Raw genomic sequence first — 23,226 nt, 5'->3', positions numbered from 1 at the left:
CGAAATCTTATTTTCTCATACTTTGTACTACTATTTTCTATAAAACTTTATTGTAAATTTAACAAATTTCGGCATTTCACAAACGGTTTACTTAAATTAATAATGTTATGTCTCAATTTACAGAAACCAATATTTGGAATTCGGACGAATTGTGTTTCTAAATAAAAACGAAGAAATCTAAAATAATTGCATCATGGATATGTAAAAGTAAAAGTAAAAAACTAATAATTAACACATCTAAAACTCAAAGGTAAATAATTAACTCATAAAATAAGTAATTAATTAGTACAAAGTTTCTCAACCAACATCTTAAAAAAACCCAAATTTCAGCTCCGGCTCCGGCTGCCGTGGATCACCTTATGATCCCCCAACCACTTACTTCCACCTACCTAATTCCCCCACCCCCATCACTATTTGTTTTCCATCTATACACTACCAATCTCAAACCAAATTACCAAAACACCCTCCTCTCTTCCCCTCTTCCTCCTCCTCCTCCTCCTCCACCTCCATTGCCGCCTTCAAAAGTTGCTCCGGTGTAGCCGCCGGGTCAAGATCCCAACACCCATCCGGTAAATTCAAAGCTTGACCTTTCAACAAACAAGCCGGAACTTGATGCGAAAATTTCATCATTTCTTTTTTAGAAATCAAATTCTTTGTGGGACCCCTTTGATACACAGTTTTATAACCTTGTAATTTAACCAACGGTGTCACACAAACTCCAACCTTATCGGAGTAATCATCAACCACCTCCACCATCTCATACTGCCGCCTCGCTTTCGCGGTTTTCCGGGACCAATTCCGGTACACCGCCCACACGTCGCCTCGTTTCGGGTACACCGTAACACATCCGCCTCTACCGGTTTTCTCCCGCCCCAATAGATGAGAAAAGATGTTGACTTGGTCAACGATGTCGGAATGGGAAACGCGGAAGCTTCCACAGGATTTTGTGATTCCGGAGTTTGCGGATTCCGGTTCCGGTTTTGAGTTCAAGTAGGTGATGCGGACTTGAAACGGTTTCACGGAGATGACTTGGCGGATTATACAGTATAGACGCGGCATTCCGTCTTCTTCATCGTATATCGCCCATATTTGTTTCGGTTTGAAAACTTCTTCGGATCTATCCATGTCAAAATCATGGAAATCCGGGTCCGGAACCGTAATCGGAATCGGAACCGGAACCGGAATCGAATTACTTTTTTTCAATGTCTTTCCATTCTTTTCGGTCTTCAAACCGGATTCCAGTTTCATTTCCTTCAACTTATCGCGGATTACCGTTCTCGCTTTTTCAATCAACATCTTTCTCGCATCAAACGCCGGTGCAAACGAGTACTGTCTCGTCGGAATGTCACCACACTCGGAATCTCTGATTCCGGTTTCCCCGATTCCATTCCGGGGTCCGTCTCCGGTTTCTATCTTTCGTTTCTTCGGAGGCCTACCTAACTTCGTCTCGTTCACTCTCGTCTGTTGTTTCTCATTCCCTTTTGATTTACCGATGGATTTAGAAGCTAAACTGTTGGGATTCGGATTTGGATTTGGATTCGGATTCGGATCGGAATAACCATTCCCATTCCATTGGAATGACACATTCCCGTTGTACTCATACCCGTTTCCAAAACAAACGGATGTGCTTGGTACATAAGTGGTGGCGTATCCATTTTCAGACGAATATGACCATGGAGTATAAGTCACAGGAGCTGTTCCCGTTTCAACAGCTACAAAAACACCTCGACAATTTTTACATGAAAGTCTTTTGTTCACGTATTTTCTTAAATATTCATATTGGACACGACATGAAGTGCAAACAGTCCAAAAAGTGTCAAGTGTTGTTGTGTTATTGACAGATGAATGAAGTGAAGCCAATAAGTGTTTATTTCTTTTAAGATCATACGTGTGTCTTTTCACATTATCAGATAACACAGCCCATGCTTCTGAAACAAGCTTAAAAGCTTCATCAGCTCCTACTGTTTTGTTTTTGTCAGGGTGAAGAAGAACAGCCATCTTTTTGTACCTTTTTTTGAGAACCGATTTGTCTGCAGATGGATCTAATCCGAAAATGGAGTAGAAATCAATTTCACGGTTGATTTTAGTCTCTGTTGCTGCGTATATTTCAAATGTAGCCACCATTTGAGCTATTCCTTCGAGTTGAGGGCATAAAGATTGAGCTCTTAAAGCAAACTGTTTTGCACCTGTGAAATCTTTTACTGTGAATAGCTTTTCTGCATTCTCTTTAGCTCTAAGAGCTTCTTCTATTGTTGGGTCCATTTTGAAAAATGTTTTCAGCCCTACAAGACAATTGAATTACTGTTTCATGATCCACCATGTCTAGAAAATGTAAATTAAAAAAATTTCGGATGCATGTATCCAAATTGGAACTACCGAAACAGGAATTGAAGCAGGTAGCATAAAACTACAAACGCATAACACGTTTGCAAAAGAAATAATAAAAAATGACGCATTTTAGTCTCGTGTTTATGATGACTTCGATTTGTCGTCCTTCAAATTTGCGTAATTTACGAAATGAAGCGGATAATTAACCAAGATTGGATCAAAAATTACTCGTTCGCATGATTAATCTACAACCAAGTTTCAATAACAAGTTAATTAGAAGCTTAATTACAAAACCCCTAACTAATTTCCCCCAAATTAAACTCAATTACCCGTTCAGGAAAGTTCATCTAGGTCAACACGATTTCAAACTTATCTCTAATTGATAATCAAACGAATTAACACAAAAAAGCAACCAAATTGAACATAATCGTTGACGAAACAGTAAGATCTCACTTCCGATGAGCTAAATAACAGATCTTAACACAACGAAAACCCTAAATTATTGAATTAGTCGAACATCATACAGTATCTAAACACGAAATTAAAGTGAAACTTACTTGAATCTGCATCAAACAGCAAATAAACAGCAACTAGATCTCAAATCCGTTAGCGGATTCGTGTTGGTATGCTTCAGATCTACGATCAACGGAAGGAGCTTAACTTTTGTAAATTTAGGAAAAGTGAAAAATAAAAAATAAAACTTAACCTTTAAATAAATATAAATATACCTTGTAATTATTTATACTAAAATAAATATTATTGGGTAGATTTCATAATTAAAAACCCGAAAATAAAAGCAAATTGTGGAATTCCGGCAATCGACGGGGGGTTTTGGCAATTCCGACAAGTCGCCGATCACATGGACTATTCAAAATAAAAATTAAAAGTATTGAAATGTAAAATACGTGAATAATACATGTTTTAATTGGATACAAATAACGAATGAACCATTTTTTCATATCTAAAATATGATAACATTTTAATATAAAATTATATATTAAAGTTTTTGACCTCCTAGACAAAGTTGATAAATTTATCTTACTTTATAAATTTACACACATTAAATAATCATCTGATGAATTGAATAACGAGTTAAAAAAAATAAGGTAAAATAAGGCTAATTATTGTACTATGCTTTTTACTATTATTATTATTCTAATTGTTCTTTTCAATTTTTTTGTTAGTTTTATTAAGCTATAATTGTGTGTGTGTTTTTTTTTTTAAATTTAATCACTTAAAGTTTTTTTTTTTCTCAAAAAGGAAAAACTAAATATATAAAACTTTTAATGTTATAAGTCGTTATAGTTTAAATTCCTTCGATTTAACAATTAAAACTTTTAATCTAAAAAAAATCAGTTAGAAAATTATTCTACAATGTAATTCATTGCCATAAAAAAAAACTTACAATAGTTATTTACAAAAAACTTTTAATGATTAAACAAAAAAATATATACAAGGGATTTTTGTAAAATTTGCCCTGAAATTATATAATCTGAAACATTAGATTGTTTGAAGTTGAATTTTTCTAGAATATCATGCGGACAAAAAAATGGTTTTAGAAATTATAGTAACATCTAATTACAACAATTTCATATACTAAAAACATACTTTGATTTCCTAATTAATCTTTTGGTAACACATGAAATGATAATCATGAAAATATTTAAATAAGTTGCGTATACATGTAAGTAATATCTTAACTCAAGAAATGTATCTTTCCAATTTGGAGTCCGTCAATGTTACGAAGGTCTTACATTTTTCTACGCGGACTCCAACTTTTAATGTTCTCGGACCTAATTAACATGTTGCATCACGTGAAAAATTTCTTTTTAAATGTTGCATCTAATGTTTTAAAAACCGGTTTGAACGAGTCGATCGAATCGGTTGAACAAAAAACCAGAGAAGGGAGCGGTTTAACTATCACCGATTTTATGTAGATTTCTGAACTTAATTGAACCGGCCGGTTATTAGAAAAAATCAATTGAACCAGTCAAAATAAACTGGTTAAACCGAATAAAAATAAATGTAAAAGAACTATTTCATAATAAATTTTGGTATTTTTTTTCCAAATCTATTTAATTTTCTCTAAATAAAAACATATGGTAAATTTTATACAGTTTTTTGATGTGTTTGTATTCATCTAAAACTATATTTTTTTGGTATTATACTTTATTTTATTTTTGATGTATATGGATTGATGTGAAACACTAAACTTATGGTTACGTGTTATTTGCATGTATTTGGATTGGTTTACAACTTATTTATGTGTATTTTAATGTTTAAACTTTTAAAAATCAAATTCATGATTTATGTATGTATAGGAAAATAAGAAAAAATATGAAAATTATAGAACTCGGTTGACGGACGGTCAAACCGGTTAAACTGATCACCATACCAATTCAATTAAAAAACTGACTTTTAAAACATTGGTTGCACCGATAGTAGTATACTAGTTTGACATGAGATTCAACTCCCAACCATGGTAATCATCACAAATATCACAACCCATCCACATAATAAAAAAGGTTCGAAACAATAAAACATGATCCGAGTAACTTGAGTGTCAAGAATCACTCCTCCCCCCTCCCCCTCCCTCTTTGGCTCAACCCAAATAAACATCATAACTTATTTTGCGAATAACAACAAAACAACCCGAATCGTTGAACTGGATCACGAGTAATTTGACATTACGGATGCAAACAAGCAAAACTACTCGTGAGCTACTCGAGATTTGACTCGAAACCGATTTTAAATGAGTTTGAGCCGAGCTCGAGCTTAATATTAAGCTCATTTATTAAATGAGCTTGACCTCAAGCCTATGTCACTAAGCTCGATTAGGTTTGTGAGCATAAACGAGTCTATATATAATATAACTTATTATTATTTTATATATTAAAATAAAAACTATGTGGGGAATTAGGGATTTATGGTATTAATAAACGGGATTCATAATGAGCTTGAATCAAGATTAAGCTTATTTAGAAACGTTAGACAAAAATCGAGTTGAGCTTGCATACTTTTTTTACGAGCTTGAGTTGAGCTCGATCTTGAGTTTCGTATAACTTAAACGAGTCCGAGCTGAACCTAACCAGGCTTAAGCTCGAGTTCGGCTCAACTCATTTGTAGCCCTATTTGACACAAAATCTAACTCTCGGTCCAAACAAGTGTCATAACCTATCTTGATAATATTAAAGGTGAAATGGACAAAATGATTGGATCACAAGACATATATAGAATAGTCTGATGAAAAACTTAGCTTACAATGTATATCAAATGCAATAAAATAGTAATTTTCATTCAACCAAGGTTCATGAAACACCTGTCGATGAAGAAATATGTGTGCTTTTTTGCTAGTTGAAGTTTTTTTTATCAATGATGATTACCGATTGAAAGTGATAGTGATATTTAAAGAATGGAGATAAATAGGATTTTGTAGATGGATGGTGAAATTGGTGTCTGATAGTAACCGATGACAATGTAAACGAGAGTTGTTGGATAGACAAAAAAAACTCAATGGCGGGAGGCGATGGTCTTGTTGGGTATGTAGGAACAAGGAAAATGGTGATAAAGCTTATTTCTCTTTGTGTATGCGTGTCGTGTGTCAAATTCATGTTTGACGCATGGAAACAACACAAATACATGAATTGCCATGACTGGTGGTCCCTAGTGGGTCTCGGTATTAGAACGATCCAATCTTTTTGAAACTGTTAGTGGAACAATCTTGTCTTTTTTCATACCAGTTTTTCTCGACCGATCTTTATTTCAATCTTTTTTATTTGGTCAAGTTGTCTTTACATTAAAATTTATTAAAAATGATACATTAAATTTTTATGAAAGAAATAAGAAAATAAACTTGGATAAAGCATGATTAGTAATATTTGATTAAAAAAGAAAAAATGATAAGCATATAAACATGGTCTGTCAGTGTTTTTTGAGATTAGACTTGTACACTTTCTGATGTCTAACTGTTTCAGACCGGTTTCGAATAGTTTTTTTTTCCAATCCAGTCTCATTTTTAAACGTTTTGGCGTCGTAGTCATTAGGACATGTAACAAATCACTCTTTTTGTTTATGTCTACTTTTTTAATTAGACAAAAAAAAAAGAAAAAACACAAAAAATATTCATCATTTCAAAAATCTTAATCTTAATTTTTTACAATCTCAATCATAAATTTTAAAGACTTTCAGCAAGGTCTTCAATTTTCAATTCATAAAGACCACAAATATAACAAAGTTCTAATAAAATTAGTATGTGGTCTTCTTCTAACCCAAAAGTCAAAAAGACCAATCCTATTAAATTTTTGTATTTATCATTCGTCGAAATCAAAGATGCCCTAACTATTCCATACTAAAATCAATGCAAGTGATAGGCCCAACCTGTAATAACTAATAAGCCTGTAAGCCCAAAATATGTAGGAATTCTATTCATCCGCCCAAAACGCCTTTATAAACCAACGTTTACAGCTAGGGTTTCTCATCTCACATGGCGCTCTGATTTCTACGAATCCTTTTACTCGAAATCGAGCATTAGTTGTATCTAAGTAATATCTTCATCTCTATGATTTATCATTCAACAAATATAGCTGCATTGTACCAAGAATGAGGTCGATCGATACCTTTTTCTTGATTGCCAAATCGGCTGTAGCTAAATTCATTCTGAAGTTTTACTGGCCGGTTGTCGTTAATCTCAGTCGATAAATCTGCTTACCGAATTTCATATATTCTTTCAAAATTAATTTATGAATTTCATTTCGTTTTTTGATTCATCTTTGAAAAATCGCAGAAGAGTTGTTTGATCGAAAATGGCGTTTTATTTTGTCCTTTTTAGCAATCTCTTCTGTTATATAAAAAGAGCGATCGCGTCACTTTCCAGGCAATATGCTTCGAACTCACCAGCTCTTTGCGTCTAACGGTGACTACATTGTTAATTAATTAAATCTCAGAGATTATAAGATATTGTTACGTTATTGAAGTACTATAATTGTTTTTTTGATTTTTATCTTGTTAAAATACAAAGTCTTGCAATAGATTGTAAATCGCTACACAAGTACTCTTAACTCATTTACATTTATACGAATGATAATAAATCTGAACTGATAATTGAAGTAGTTTGTAAAATTAAGAAGCGAGATATTTACTTTGACAGATTATGTTTGTAATAAATATGTTGCTAAACTTGGAATTTATATCCTTTCATTTTACTTTTTGTTACTTACAAAGATTTGAAGAAATTATTTGCAATGCAAGTTTTTATATTTTCAATGGTTAAGGATATTGTCTCGTCTGTCCTCATTTATGTCTGCCATTTACGACTTCCTTCTGTGCAATAGATCTTCCATCAAAGAAAAAACCTAGGCTACCATGTCATCTATGATTCACGTTTCCACTGAAACAGAGAGATCGATAGAGGGGAAAGAAATCGATTTTTTTGTGCATGTCTGTTTGGTTGTTGCTGACGAAGAAGATTGATGAAGAAAGGGATCGAGAAATAGAGATTAAGAGGAGAATGAAGGAAATCTTGTTATATGTTGATATATTCGGTTACTATAAAAAACAGTGTGAAAGCACATGACCAATCGTGTAATTTATTGTAATTTGTTCTATTTTTGTTTATTATAAAAACAGTAACAAAGCTGTGAAAGCACATGGATCAAGCGTGTGATTTACTCAATAGTCAATGTTATATTTTACTATATTTGTTTGGAAGAGGCGGGCAACTGGTTGACCGAGAGGCTCTGCCACCGGTTGACAGCTGTGAATACCGCGAAACCAGATCTATGTCATTATATAAAGCCTTTACTATCACTGTTAAGTCTAGTGTTTTCCTCCCAACGACAAAATGTGTATATCAGTGTTTCTATGGGATGCTCATCCACTCTATCCGTTTCTTTTATTGCTCAATCGAGATGAATATCATATACGGTGAGTTAAATTTCAAATTCAACCGTTTAAAGATTCAATTTTGTTCCAATAACTTTGGTGGATGAGTTTTTTTTTGCTAACTACTTGTTATAAATATGATATGATCGGAGATGAATACTTGTGACTAATTGGTTTGCTATATATGTAAGACCAACGGAGCCACTATATTGGTGGGAAGGTGGAAAAATATTGGGTGGTAGAGATGTGACAGCCGATGGAACATGGTTGGCCTGTAGCAGAGAAGGAAGGGTGGCTTTTGTTACCAACGTTCGTGAATTGAATTCAATATCTGCTGCAAAGAGTAGAGGTGATCTCCCGGTTCGCTTTTTGCAGGTTGGTTTTTAAGTTTACATTGTATTAAATCGTGCACACCAATTGTTTGTTTTTTTTTTTTCATGTTGGTATGAGTTTGGTGATTTTGATGATTATAGAGTAAGAAAAACGCCATGGAGTTTGCGGAAGAAATTGCAAAGGAAGCAGATGAATACAATGGATTCAATTTGATAATTGCTGATCTTTTGTCCATGAATATGGTTTATGTAACCAATAGGCTGAAAGGAGATAAGTGCTATGTGACTTTAGTTTCACCTGGGGTCCATGTGCTATCAAATGCAAGTCTAGACACTCCATGGCCTAAGGTGAGCAACTATAGTTGCCTATTTTATGCAACCTTCTTTAGCCAGCTTATGCAACAATATTGTGGCCCTAAAAAGAAAAGTTGTTGCATAAATTGGAATACTTGTGAAACATTGTTGCATAAAGGTTAATGTTTTCTTTTTTCTAATATGTATTGTATCTATCTAATTCTGTACTCAGGCTCAAAGATTGGAACATGGTTTTAAAGATGTTTTGGATGAATATGGTGAAGGTGAAATTCCAATTACTGAGTTGATTGATAAACTGATGAGAAACACTGTAAAAGATGACATCAGCATGCTACCTGGGATCTTTGGTCCAGATTTTGAGTATGAGTTGAGTTCCGTATTTGTTAATCCAGTACCTCCAAAGGTAACAATTTTCCCAACTTTCTAATTTTGTTCCATTTTGTCAAGATTTGAAGGTGCTGACGTGGCGTTGACATTGGAAAACATATTGGGTTTATACCTGTGTGGATGCCACATCAACAATAGGTTGCTATTTTAAGATCTTTAACACTTATATTTGATTTTGAATGTTGGTGATATGCAGGACTATGGTACACGAAGTACTTCTGCATTGGCTGTAAAAGCAAGTGGTGAAGTATTCTTTTATGAAAGGCATCTTGAAAATGGGTTATGGAAAGAGAACACAGAAACATATATGATTGAGAAAATGAAGTGAGGGTTAATGTGTGCAGAAATATAAGTATGTTGCTGTTATGGGTAAAGATATGTTAGTAAGTATGTTGTTATGGGTAAAAAAAAATAAAAAGTAACACATGTTGCTATTTCCTGCAACTTGTCTTATTTTGTTTAATCGTATTTGGTATGAAAGTTATACTGTGTGCCTTGAACAAAAAGAAATGATCAATTATAAGTTGATATGATGTATGTGATCTTATTTGTAAGAAATAAAGAATTTTGAGAAGTTTCTATTATCTACTCGATCAAATTTGTACTTAAGATGGTGTCTGGTTATGTATAAGAAAGATAACGATAAAAGAAATAGATACAAATGATTTTGCGTGTTTATTTAGTTTGTGTATTATTGGTGTATAATCTAACTTCTGTGCCCCATTGATTCATGAATACCAAGCATCAACAAGGTAGAAAATTTACAAATTAGATTCTGGATGAATAGAATTTACATTAAAGAATGGGTGCAAGATAAAATGTTGGATGCCAGGTGTTCCTCTTTTGCACCTCTAACTTGCCACGTGTCAAAGTTTTTACGCATCAAATTCCTGCCCATTCTTTACACCAAAAAATCTAGAAATTAGCTCCTAAAAATCAGCTCACATATTTTCAATTACCTGCAAATAAAAACTCATACTAATCATATATTTATGGTCAATTTATGGCCAAAAAATCGATAAATCAGCTCCTTTAAATCCACATTATCATCTCCTATAAATCTGGAATCAAATGAACGCAAATTGTTGTCTACTAATTCTTTTTTTTTTTTTTTTTTTTTGCCAACTATTTGTAGATAATAATCATAAATCTGTACCGATTTCCAAATTTAAATCAATTACCCACTAATAAAATCCATAAAAATCAGGAATAAAATATGTGCTTCATTAGTCTGCATATTTATAGATACCTATCGAATTGCGCATAAACTTCTACTGCTTTGCCCTCAAAATTTCAGTTTCTTATCTACTCTGCTCTATCGATTTGCAAAAGGTTAGTAATACAATCTTTTCAATTTTTTTTTTTCTTTTAACATCAAACTCCACATCTATTTTGGTAGTTTCGATCATTCTTTGTTCTCTTTTTTTTCTTCGGTAGTTTCAATCATTCACAAGTCATAATATGTTCGATTTTTTTGTTTACATCAATTAATTGACTTTCATTCTTGCTATGTTTGGAGCAAATGGAGGTACTATTTTAAAAGTTGTTATTTTTCGTTTTTTTTCCTGCCAATTATTTTCAGATCACAATAGATGATACAACAATATACTTTCATATTACTAAATATTGCCTATTAGTTATGTAAAAGAGTACCTGATGCAATCAATTATCTTTTTTACTATTATTAAATATTAATACCATTATTAAAAGTATTAAGTACCTTTCAGTAATAGTCAGACCATCAAGTTGCTAGATTATGAAGATGCAAACTTTGTTTAGTTTTTGAAGTACAACCTATATAAATCAGCACTAAATACATTTAATATTCAATATGTTTGATATTTTTTTATCAACTATAATAGTAAATAATATATTACGTTTTTTACCTTTCAACTAACCATAACAATCACATGTCCAAAACCAAATAGTCTGCTTGTGTTTGTACGTTTGTACCCTTCATCCATTTTAAACCATTCTCAGCACCTTTTACTACATTTATTGTGAAATAATCAATAAAACAAATAAGATTATTTAATATAATAATGTTGGAATTGGATATTTGGATCACCTGATACCACAAGAAGGAAGAAATAAATAATTTTTGCTTATATCTGTCTATAATTTATTAAGCATTTAAGTATAAGGTAAAGTTAGTGTTACTACAATGTGAGGGGTAAACTAGGGAGTAGAGTGATAGGGTTAACATTTTAGAATTATAAAGAATATAGGGTTAAAATTTTTAAATTAAAAAAAAGAATGAACAAAAAACAAGAAAATAAATAATAAACATTTATTTCAAAATTAAGAAAAAAGCAAACTATGTACATAAATTGTTTGTTATATGTAGAGACACACTAAAGGGTAAAATCATCAAATTACAAAACTAATGGAGGTTCTCAACCATCTCTTCTATTATTGTAATTTCTATTTTCTTATGATTAATATCCGCTAATATATAAGTAAGATCAAATCAATTTTTTGGTGTTTGGGTGTGGTTTTAACTTTATTATTGGACTTATTTTTCAGATTTAAGAGAAGATCTATAAGTTTTTGTACTTAAAAATAACACTTGTAGAGATATCACCACTTTAAGTGGTTATTATGTGTGTGATGTAGTTGATCACATAGAGATCATATGTATTATACCTAAAATTGAAAGCCTAAATATACAATTATACAAATGTCATATAATTTGGAAGGTATATCAACTACAGTAACTGTTTTATTTACTCATATTATCCCTAGATTAATTTTGCACCAAATTATATATAAATTTTCGCAAATTCGAAATTCAAATATTTAAACAAATACTCAAATTTCAAAATTCGAACCAAAAACATATCTACCTGATTGTGTTTCCGCTCTTAAAGAATTTCAAGCCATTCCTTTGATCAACTTCAATTTTCGCTAATATCTTTAGATAAAACATTTCTTGAGAAATAAAATCACGTAAGATTTCTTCAACAAAATGTATTTTCTCTTACCAAAACTAAGATTAACAATCAATTGATCTTCTCTCACCTTTGATCGTGATTTCTTCAACCGCCAAAGATGCGTTTATTTAGTCTTCGAGTTCAACATCAGCTATTACTGTATGTAAGCTTCTCTTCACTTCAAATTTCTAATCGGTTGTGTAGCAGTATCTTTCTTCATCGATTTAGATGGAGAAGCTTTGACACCGTTTCAGAATTTGATCGGTGGTTTTGGAGATATGTATGTAATCGATTCTAGGTCTGCTTCGTTTTACATCGTTTCTTTTGCAGACAAATGGGAAAGGGGGAATATTGGGATGCCGACAAATGTTAGGTGATGTGGGCTTTTTGATAAATAAAAAATGTTGAATATGCTAAAAAATGATTAAAATGTTGTTTTTATTTGTTTCTCATTTTTCAAATTAAATATTTACATAAATTCCATTATTATATTTCCTATTAATATACCCAATGTATGTAAATTAACTGATAACCTATAAATAAAAATTTATAGTTTGTATCTATTAATTTGCTTATATTTATATATCATTATACAATATTAACTATTTTTATTAATTTATACATAAAAATGTCTTAATTTATAAATAAAACATCTTAAATATATAATATATATAACTCATTAACCCTTATGATTTAGAATTACCATTTGTTTGCTATTTTATTATTAATCAATTTTTTAATTGAAGTTTATGCGCATTACATAAGTTACCAATCATCTCTAATGGGTATTTTCAAATTATTAGTTTTTTCTAACGTTATTTTTTTTTATTATATATGAAACAAGAACATGGATGCCACATACACTAGATAAAGAAGAAAAACAAGTTATACTTGGATAATAAGAAATCAAGGAAAAACTATATCGCGTAATCATCTCAACGTATACCTATTGCACATGCTATTCCTTTTAGCGAATACGGTAATTTTCTTACTTTGTTTTACATATGTAATATCTTTTATTTATTTATTTTTAATGTGTTCTTCATAATTATTTTAAAAATAAATAAATTTTTATAAAATATAATATATTGAACTTTATATAACAAAACATCGTTAAATTATTTACTGTTATTTTACATGTTCAATTAACACTACATACTCTACTAACACTAGTAACACTAAAGAGAGGAGAAAAATTAAAAAGTTATATTTGGCTAATAAAAAAAATCCAAAATAACTTCTAATACATCTACACATAAAAAATCTTCTATTACACGTGTTTCTAACATGTCGAATAATGGTATTGTTATTCATTCATTTTACAATATATCAAAATTTTGTATTATTAAATTTATTCTCTTTTTAAAAATGAATATTATTTGTTTTATTACTAATTATTTTTTCTCATTACATAACAAATGTTTACAATCGTCGTCGTCATTTAGTATGTATGGATAACTACAGAAATGTTACATTAAATAAGGAAAATAAAAAGTCAGTTAAATCATTTGTATATCAACATGCAACTATTCATTCCCCTTCTATAAATATAAATGTTAGAACTCCTTTATCTAATATTTCAAATGGTATGCATTTGTATATAGAAAAATTCTAAAGCATATGTTTCATCTTTATATAATTTATAAAAATTTCTAACGTTGTAATTTGTATTTTCATTATACAAAATGATGACTTTCTAACATATCTACAAATACAAATTGTTGATTTGATATTCAAACCATTATCATTTCTTAATTTCAACCAATCATTATATCACTATTAAATTACAGACAAAACATTGCTCAATAATTAAGTTATAAATTAATTGAGTTGTTTTTAAATTTCTTTCCCATGGTGTCCACAGGTTATAACCTATATATATATATATATATATATATATATATATATATATATATATATATATATATATATATATATATATATATATATATGACGCTGCTGCCGACATGTAAGATTACCAATGAATTCTTCTTGTTCTTTTCTGCAACGCAAAACGTTATTATGTATTTTTTAACCATGCATAAGTTAGAAACAACATTGATGATTGTAGGTTATAGTATGCAAACCTTTTAAAAGGGAGAGTGTAAATGAAGTTGTAAGGATGAATGGTATGGTCACAATGGTCATGAACAAGACACACATCATGATGCTCATGAAAAGAGATTGTCTTCTGCTGTGTGATCCGATGAAATTTCAACTGTAATATTCATATTCTAAGAATGAGAAAGTCCTTGTGACTTTTTCCCTAGAGAGGTGTTAACACAAACTGCATGCGACCTTTATTCCTGTGTGTAAGAAGCATTATAATTTTTATTATATTGAGCATAAGTAATCTTCTAAGATTAAGATATGATTGATTTTGTTTTGTTGCTAAAATGTTGGAACTTTTACTGGTGATATGAATTTTATTATCGAATGTTTAAACAAGTATTGCATATTTAAGTTTTTGCCATATTAATTTATAAACTAACTAATTATAAATCAAACAATGCAAATAAGATGACATATTTGTCAAAAACTACTACTGTTCACAGACAGTTCACAAAGAACATACCAAAATGCGATATATGTAATTTATCAATTTCAACTGTAATAGAAGACTAAATTGCTTTCATAACTAAATGCACTTTCATTTTGTTTGTGAATTATAACATCGTATATTTATCTATTTCTTCATTTTTCATCCCAACAACAAACAAATCCCCAAAAAAATAAAATGAAACACCTCTAACCCTTGCATAGCATGGGTTCACCACCTAGTATATATTAAAAATCTCTCAAGTTAAGAACAAATAAAGTTACTAACAAGTTGGCAAAACTGGTCCCTTTTATATACATTCCTTTAATTCCACCTCTTTTGTGGCTGTTCTTTCCAATGGGGCGTTTTATGTCGTTATCTTTTTTGATCGTGGGAACGTGTTCTTTCTGCTTTGCTTCACCGCTTTTTTACCCAATCAAAGTACTCCACCACAACACCACGACTCCAACTCGCTGTCTCTTTGGAATTCCCACCTTTAATCACCTATCCACCGCCTCGCCTTTACCAATTGTCATAGCTTCAATCCACTTCCCACCGCTACATGTTCGCATCTACTCCAACCGTCTTCCATGGAAGCATCTCCAAACCTACCTATTAATCTCTTTCTCTCTCTCTCTCTCTCTCTCTATATATATATATATATATATATATATATATATATATATATATATATATATATATATTCTTTTTTTTATTCTCCGTTTTCCTCATCACCGGCTTCTGATTTCTGACAACACCCAGTTCGATTATACGCTGATGTCGATCTTCCATCATTTCTCTTCCCAACGCCTTTAAATCGATTAGAAGGGTGAAGTCGATGTGGGCTGGAAATGGTGTGCCTCCTTCCTGATTAAGCGCCCCACCGAACATCACCCATCTATTCTTTCTATCTTTGAATTTGGAGTCGATGCTCCGTCTAATGGAGGGTTCTACTTTAGATTTTTTGTGACCTCTTTCATCTCTCTGTCTAGGGTTTCGTTATGCAACAAGGAACAACGACTTCTGATTTCCATCCAACTTTTAATTTCCAAATAATCCGCCTTCCAAAATTGGTTTCCTTTTCTGTGCAGTCGATTGAGCTGAAGCAGGACCAAACAAAATTGTGCCATGATTCAAGGGCATGCGACACAACTGCCGACCCCGACAGAAACCATCTTGAAAGTTCTTCTTCGGACTTTCTTTTTTTCTTTGTTTTATGTTCTTCTATTTTGTCGTATTTCCCGTGGTTTAGGGTTGTATTGAGTTGCTCCGCTTTAACTTATCCTCTTTTAGGTTTTATGCTCTGTCTTTATCTCTTTCTTTTCTTTGTGTTATCAGATGCACATACCTACCATTCTTTGTCTTTTTTTTATATATATATAATTTCACAGCCACAAAAATATGTAACACCCATAAAATTGAAGCCAATTTAAAACTTTTTAATACATTTAAGAATCGTTAAGTTATTATAGTTTGGTTTCAAAATAGTTTAAACATCAAAGTATCCGTAGAATCAAATCATAAAACCCATGAAAATGAGGAGCTGTACGATCACGCCTTTGCCTTCATGCGGTCATCTGCTGCACCTGAAACAATAATCAATAAATGTAAGCTCGAAGGCTTAGTGAGTTACCCCTAAAATACCGATACACATACAGTCCAATAACACATGAACAACTAACATATCATAACAACTGAACAACATGCAATATTGTTGGAATAGTGTCTAAGGCTATAACTATATTCGGTGGTGCATGGTCCTTTTGGGTTGCCTTCACCATAGCAACTTGAAGGATGATTTGTTAAGAGAGAGTAAATATTATAAGGAATAATATTTAGCTATTTGATTAATATAAGTCATAAATTAATTGGTATTAATTTGGTGACTTAAAGAGATTAATTGAATAAGAGGGTATAAACTGTCAATTGTTTGATAGTTAGACTTTAGACTATAAATCCATTAGGATGGACTTTGGACGGTTTCTAAGAGCTTTAGGATAGCTCAAAATAGTCCATAAGGATATCTATGGAATGGATTTGGATAGCCTTAAGTGAAGATTATCCAATTAGGGTTTAGGGTGAAACCCTTAAGGAGTCTAAAGGTATAAATAGGCCCTTGGGGTGTGGAATTCGTGTACAACCTTTCAGAACCTAAAGCAAGGAACCTCTGGCCGAATTCCAACCCCTCTCCTCTCTCCTAAATCATCTTGCTTGCTATTGGTGTTTGTAAGCCATTAGAGGAGTGACAATTGTGACTCTAGAAGCTCCAAGACAAGAAGATCAACAAGGAACTCAAAGGTATGATTCTAGATCTGTATTAATGTTGTTGTTTAACCTATTTAGCCATTAGAAGTCTTGGATTCAAAAGCATGTTTGATAGAAAGCCTAGATCCAAGCAATAGGGTTTTGCATGTGCACATAGGAAAGTTCTTATGGCTAAAACCCAACAGTGGTATCAGAGCCTAGATTGGTTTTCTACAAATTGTTGCTTGAATAACTGAAACAAACCTGCAAAATTTGATTTTTGGGTTTTGAGTCACTGACTCGTCGAGTTCCAAGGTGGACTCGTCGAGTAGGCCTGACTCGTCGAGTCCCCTTGTGCACTCGGCGAGTCCAAGCGTCAGGAAGGGCCAGATTCGGGATTTCTTTGTGTTTATCTTATCCAAACTTTCCATAAACTAATTAGATCAATATGAATCCGATTTCTTGATAAATATGAGTGTTATCTTGATCTAGTTAAAGGTAATTATCAACTAATTAAATATTTAGTTTCCCTATATGATAATTAATTAATTATTTTGATTATTTTTGATAATTATCCTCAAAGAAATCAAAGATAAATCAAATAAAGATAATTAAGATATTAATTGTTAATTGAAATTATTTGTTATTTGATCCTCCATGTTTTTAAATGTTTAAAACCTACCCTATAGTTTTGAAATTTAAATTTGTGATCAAAAGCTTTAATTTAGACAACCTAAATTTCAAACCCTAGATTTTGAAAAGTTTAAAATACAACCCTATACTTATATGATATTATTAGAATAATATATACATGTATAACTAAATGCTAGTCTTACCGCTAGTAGGCCTCATTCACGAAGCCGATCTATAAGGTGGGTATAAGGTTGCGGCCTATAAAATGGCGCTTAATGGGTGTACACTCACACCCACCGCTTGCTTGATTGGTGGAGGGTCGTTAGCCGAACGGGTAGGATAGGGCAACCTCATCCTCTCATTAAAAGTATAATAAGAAATACGAAGTAACTAAATCTTTTTCAAATTTCCCAATCTTAGTTACTTTAGGTAAAGTGAATTGATGCAATTCCATGAAATTACACTTTGCACCTTGCTAAGATGTTAGTGGAACGTGTGTGGTTTACCGGCACACTAATTGATTCTAAGCGAAGGTGGCAAAGGGTGATTCATTGTTTATCATAGTTCGATGGAGCGTGTGTGGTTTACCGGCACATCGAATAGGTGATCGTAACAATGAAGGCACCATGTAAATTTGCATGGTAATTCACACCCGCTTTGTGATCCTCGGCATCCCAGTCACAAACAAGAGGGGCATATCGAGATTTAAACATGCCATTGAATAGTTCAATGAATCTCATCCGAACCTAGGAATTCTCAAAAACACTTAGGACTAAAAGTTTAAGTTTTGTGATGGAGAATTAGTGAATCGTCATTCACTTACCTTCAATTTATTTGCATGTTGGATTACGGCATCCCTTTTCTAATATGTAAATGTTATTGTTGGATCCTAGCCCTAATTTTCTTATTGGGTGATAATTAGGGATTATTGTTCTAATCTATCTTTGTCCTTTCTATAGATGTCAAACGCAAACAACGCTGCTGCTAGTTCTTTCACGTTGATGAGCCTTTGCCAAAAGGTCACCTTCGATGGAACGAACTTTGGCGAATGGATAAGATACATTCGCACCATTGCTCGCTATGAGGATAAAGAGTATGTCCTCGACGAGAAGCTCGAGAAAATCAACCCCGAAATTGCTACTCCCGCTGAAATCACCGCCTTTGAAACCCATGAGCGAGATGCGACGAAAGTACATTGCATCATGATCGCCACCATGAACTCCGAATTCCAAAAGTCCTACGAGGACATGTATCCATACGAGATGCATCAAGACTTGTTGGAGAGGTACCACCAAAACGCGAGACAAGAGCGTTACGAGATCTTCACTAACATGATTTCCGCCAAGATGGGTCATGGAGAATCTCTTACTGTGCACTTGCAAAAGATGCAAAGGTATGTCGACCGCCTTCGCAAGTTAAATGTTGACTTCGGCGAAGATTTGGCGATCGACATGGTGCTTCACTCTTTGCCTCCGATGTACAATCAATTTAGGATGACCTACCACATGAACAAAGAGGAGGTCACTCTAAGTAAGCTCCAAGGTCTCTTGAGGGTTGCTGAGAGCAATTTCAAGGACAAGTCTGTTGCACCAACTCCCAATCCGTCTGCTGCTCCTGTCTTGGCAATTGGTCAAGGGAAGGGAAAGAAGAGGAAAGCTTCTTCAAATAACTATCGAAAGGTGAAAGCCCGAGATGGTTCCTCTTCTAGTGGGACAAAAGTTGATCCCTCTAAGCCCTGCTCTAACCCGAAGGAGGCAGAGTGCCACCACTGCCACAAGATAGGACATTGGAAGCGAAGCTGCCCGGACTACCTGCAAGCCATCAAGGAAGGAAAGATCAAGCCATCTTTCGCAGGTATATATGCAATAAAATCTAACGATTTTAATCATGCTATTTCTTGGGTTCTTGACACTGGTTGTGGTTATCACATTTGTTCTAATGTGCAGGGACTAAAAGGAAGTAGGGATGTGGAACAAGGAAGGATCAATCTAATCATGGGGAACAGAAGATCGTCGCCTGTGACCAAGATTGGAGTGTATTCTTTGGTGCTTAAGAATAGTTTAGTTTTAGATTTGAACAATTGTTGCTATTCGCCAGAAATGGCTAGAAACATCATTTCATTTCATGGTTTATATAGACAAGGTTTTAGATTTTCTTTTAATAATGAGAATGGTTCTATTTTGGCTTATCTAAATGGTGTCCTTTATTTTGAAGCTATACCATGTAATGGAATATATGAAACTGTTATGATTGTTGATAACTTAGGAAATGATGTTTTGAATATTGATTCTTCCACTAGTATGGATGAAGCATCCTTGTGGCATTGTCGTCTTGGACATGTCAACAAGAAACGCATAGCCCAACTCCAAAAGGATGGAGTGTTGGAGTCATTCGACCTTAGGGAAGATGACACATGCGAATCTTGTTTACTTGGAAAGATGACTAAGTCACCCTTCACGAGTACTTGTGAAAGGGGTGAGGGACTATTAGACCTAATACATACCGATGTATGTGGACCTTTTAGATCAACCACGAAGGATGGGAACCGCTTCTATGTGACCTTTACCGATGATTATAGTAGATATGGGTATATCTATTTAATCAAGCAAAAGTCAGAAACCTTTGAAAAGTTCAAAGAGTTCAAGAATGAAGTGGAGAATCAATTGGGCAGGAAAATCAAGATGCTTCGATCCGATCGAGGAGGAGAGTACCTAAGTCTTGAATTCCACGATTATCTCAAGGAGTGTGGAATAGTTTCGCAATTGACGCCTCCTAGGACACCGCAATTGAATGGTGTGGCAGAAAGGCGTAATCGAACCTTATTGGATATGGTTCGCTCTATGATGAGTCGTGCTTCACTACCTATCTTCTTTTGGGGGTATGCCTTAGAGACTGCCGCCCATATCCTTAACCGAGTCCCTACCAAGAAGGTTGCCAAAACACCTCACGAGATGTGGACGGGGAAAGTTCCCTCGTTGGCACATATCAAGGTTTGGGGTTGCGAGGCTTTCGTAAGACGAGATACTCACGACAAGCTTGAACCTCGAAGTGAGCGATGTATTTTCATCGGCTACCCGCAAACTTCCTTTGGATATCTCTTCTATAGACCGAAAGATAATGTTATCTTTGTTGCGAGGAGAGGAGTTTTCCGAGAGCGAGAACTCATAAGCCAAGGAGACAGTGGGAGGCAAATCGAACTTGAAGAGATTCAAGAATCGATAGATGAAGGAACCTCTACCGCTGGCGTTCAACCCGAGGAGGAAACTCCGGTTGAACCGATTGACGAATCCTTACCTCTTAGACGTTCCGATAGACTTAGAGTTCAACCCCAGTTTTATGGTTTTCATATTACTACCGAAGGGGACACGTATATTAGTGATGGTACACTAGTAAATCTTGATGAACCTAATAGCTATAAGGAAGCCATGGCAGGCCCGGAGTCTGCAAAATGGAAAGAGGCGATGGATAGCGAGATCCAATCCATGTACGATAACCAAGTTTGGAATTTGGTTGATTACGTGCCCGAACGTAAGACCGTAGGGTGCAAGTGGATCTTCAAGAAGAAGACCGACGTGGATGGGAACGTACACACATACAAAGCGCGATTGGTTGCGAAGGGCTTTACTCAAACTCCCGGAGTTGACTATGATGAGACCTTCTCGCCAGTTGCGAAGATTAAATCTATTAGAGTGATGCTAGCAATTGCCGCATTTCATGATTATGAGATTTGGCAAATGGATGTCAAGACCGCTTTCCTTAACGGAAAGTTGGCTGAGGATGTTTACATGGCTCAGCCAGAGGGATTTGTGGATCCGAAGCATCCGAATAGAGTGTGTAAGCTTGAGAAGTCCATTTATGGACTTAAGCAAGCGTCTCGCAGATGGAATCTTTGCTTCGATGAGAAAGTCAAAGAGTTTGGATTTGTACGAAGCGAAGACGAATCTTGTGTATATGTCAAAGCCAGTGGGAGTGTAGTAAGCTTCCTCGTTCTATATGTCGATGACATATTACTCATAGGAAACGACATCCCGACTCTGCAGGAGGTTAAGTCCTGGCTCGGGAAGTGCTTCGCTATGAAGGACCTCGGAGAGGCTTCTTACATTTTGGGAATAAGGATAGTAAGAGAAAGAAGTAAGAGACTAATTGGACTTAGTCAGAATACTTACTTGGAGAAGGTACTAAAACGTTTTAGTATGGAAAACTCAAAGAAGGGAGAACTACCGATACAAGGAAATGCCAAGTTGAGTAAGACTCAAAGTCCGAGTACCGAAGCCGAGATAGCAGAAATGAGCCGAGTACCATACGCTTCCGCAGTTGGCTCAATCATGTACGCTATGACTTGTACTCGCCCTGATGTAGCCTTCGCTTTGAGCATGGTTAGCAGATATCAAGGGAACCCTGGCAAAGCACATTGGATTGCGGTGAAGAACATCCTTAAGTACCTATGGAGAACGAAAGAATGGTTCTTAGTCCTTGGAGGGAGTGATGACTTGAAGGTGCGAGGGTATAGTGACGCCAGCTTTCAAACCGAAAGGGACAACTATCGTTCGCAGTCGGGCTGGGTCTTTACCCTAAATGGAGGAGCAGTGACATGGAAAAGTTCCAAGCAAGAAACCGTAGCTGATTCAACGTGCGAATCAGAGTACATCGCAGCAAGCGAAGCGTCGAAGGAGGCAATATGGCTGAAGAACTTCATCGGTGATCTTGGAGTTGTACCGGCCATAAAGGAGCCCATGGAGATTTTCTGTGATAACGAAGGTGCGGTTGCCTTGACCAAGGAACCGAGAGATCATGGTAGATCTCGACATATCGACAGAAAATATCACTTCATTAGACATCGTGTAGAAGAAGGACAACTCGTAGTGAAGAGGATATCATCAGAAGATAACCCAGCAGATCCGCTTACGAAGGGACTGAGTAGGGTTAAGCACTTACAGCATGCTAGGAGTATTGGGCTAAAGGATGATATTAGCATAGATTAGATAGTATAAGAAACGTATAATAGATAAATGTAATTAACATTTGATGATTAAATAAAGAAGTTTTATTTATGAGTAAAGTTACTATCACATGTTAGTTGTTTAACTATTGTTTCACTTTGCATGTTTTGACTTCCAGAATAATTGAGTTTATTAGGAATAATCGAATTATTCAAATGGTCCACAATCGTTCATATGTTGGGAGTAGATATGAATGAAGATTGTCGTGAATTGGTGTGTAGAGTGTCTAAATGGTGTTAGACATAGCAATGGTTGCTGCAACGTTCATGAGTGCTTACGAACTGGTTTTGAGCATTGGAATAAACCCGCGCTTGCTGGAATCACCTTATGGAATACGATATAAAAGGTGATCGCAAGACGATAATATCATATGGTCTTAAAACCTAGATATATGGTTTATTATTTGTTAATTGATTGTGCATTGATAATGCGAAAACGCATCAGTAACTTGATGTTATAAAACACATTGTTGTGTATAGTTGGTTAATGAATAAGTAAATGCATATAAGTCGAAGTTTATTTGTAAATTTTATCCTAAGAGGGTAGAAGAGATATCTTGGCCACTCGATGATTTGATTTGACTTATGTGCCGGGCCCAGTCAGAACTGAATTGATGTGTTCGATTAAGTTCTATG

The 23,226-nt window shown here is 34.2% G+C and overlaps 2 protein-coding genes, 1 long non-coding RNA gene and 1 other non-coding gene across 5 annotated transcripts; 2 read left to right on the top strand and 2 right to left on the bottom strand.

The window, feature by feature from the left end:
• Positions 1–228: 228 nt before the first annotated feature.
• LOC145020741 (uncharacterized) lies at positions 229–3,252 on the bottom strand. Its single transcript, XM_078976728.1, has 3 exons — positions 3,057–3,252; positions 2,886–2,964; positions 229–2,282 (listed from the first exon to the last, which is right to left on the bottom strand). Exon 3 carries the CDS (start codon positions 2,260–2,262, stop codon positions 442–444), a length of 1,821 nt encoding a protein of 606 aa, XP_078832854.1. The 5' UTR covers positions 2,263–2,282; positions 2,886–2,964; positions 3,057–3,252; the 3' UTR covers positions 229–441.
• Positions 3,253–6,777: 3,525 nt separating this feature from the next.
• Positions 6,778–9,826, top strand: LOC145020738 (uncharacterized). The gene is made up of 6 exons (XM_078976726.1): positions 6,778–6,869; positions 7,659–8,250; positions 8,400–8,583; positions 8,682–8,888; positions 9,067–9,258; positions 9,439–9,826. Exons 2-6 carry the CDS (start codon positions 8,168–8,170, stop codon positions 9,568–9,570), a joined length of 798 nt encoding a protein of 265 aa, XP_078832852.1. The 5' UTR covers positions 6,778–6,869; positions 7,659–8,167; the 3' UTR covers positions 9,571–9,826.
• On the top strand, positions 6,965–7,052 carry LOC145020749 (small nucleolar RNA snoR109). Its single transcript, XR_013668921.1, has one exon. It is a non-coding gene; the product is annotated as a small nucleolar RNA snoR109 (small nucleolar RNA).
• A 68-nt stretch (positions 9,827–9,894) lies between the features above and the next one.
• On the bottom strand, positions 9,895–12,550 carry LOC145020739 (uncharacterized). Of its 2 annotated transcripts, none has more exons than XR_013668913.1 (5): positions 12,264–12,550; positions 12,089–12,173; positions 11,129–11,231; positions 10,963–11,036; positions 9,895–10,201 (listed from the first exon to the last, which is right to left on the bottom strand). It is a non-coding gene; the product is annotated as an uncharacterized LOC145020739 (long non-coding RNA). The 2 variants fall into 2 exon arrangements; XR_013668914.1 differs by having other exon boundaries at positions 9,895–10,141.
• Positions 12,551–23,226: the final 10,676 nt, after the last annotated feature.

This window comes from Lactuca saligna, unplaced genomic scaffold (genome assembly GCF_052625555.1).
Source record: "Lactuca saligna cultivar CGN05327 unplaced genomic scaffold, ASM5262555v1 scaffold_20, whole genome shotgun sequence".
NCBI classification, from domain to species: Eukaryota; Viridiplantae; Streptophyta; class Magnoliopsida; order Asterales; family Asteraceae; genus Lactuca; species Lactuca saligna.
This window is presented reverse-complemented; position numbering and strand designations above follow the sequence as displayed.

Bases quoted from the DNA above. Each gene is read 5' to 3' on its own strand.
- LOC145020741 (XM_078976728.1), bottom strand. From the start codon at position 2,262: ATGGACCCAACAATAGAAGAAGCTCTTAGAGCTAAAGAGAATGCAGAA.
- LOC145020738 (XM_078976726.1), top strand. From the start codon at position 8,168: ATGTGTATATCAGTGTTTCTATGGGATGCTCATCCACTCTATCCGTTT. The intron at 8,889-9,066 runs GTGAGCAACTAT...TTCTGTACTCAG, and splicing joins TAGACACTCCATGGCCTAAG to GCTCAAAGATTGGAACATGG. The intron at 9,259-9,438 runs GTAACAATTTTC...GGTGATATGCAG, and splicing joins TTAATCCAGTACCTCCAAAG to GACTATGGTACACGAAGTAC.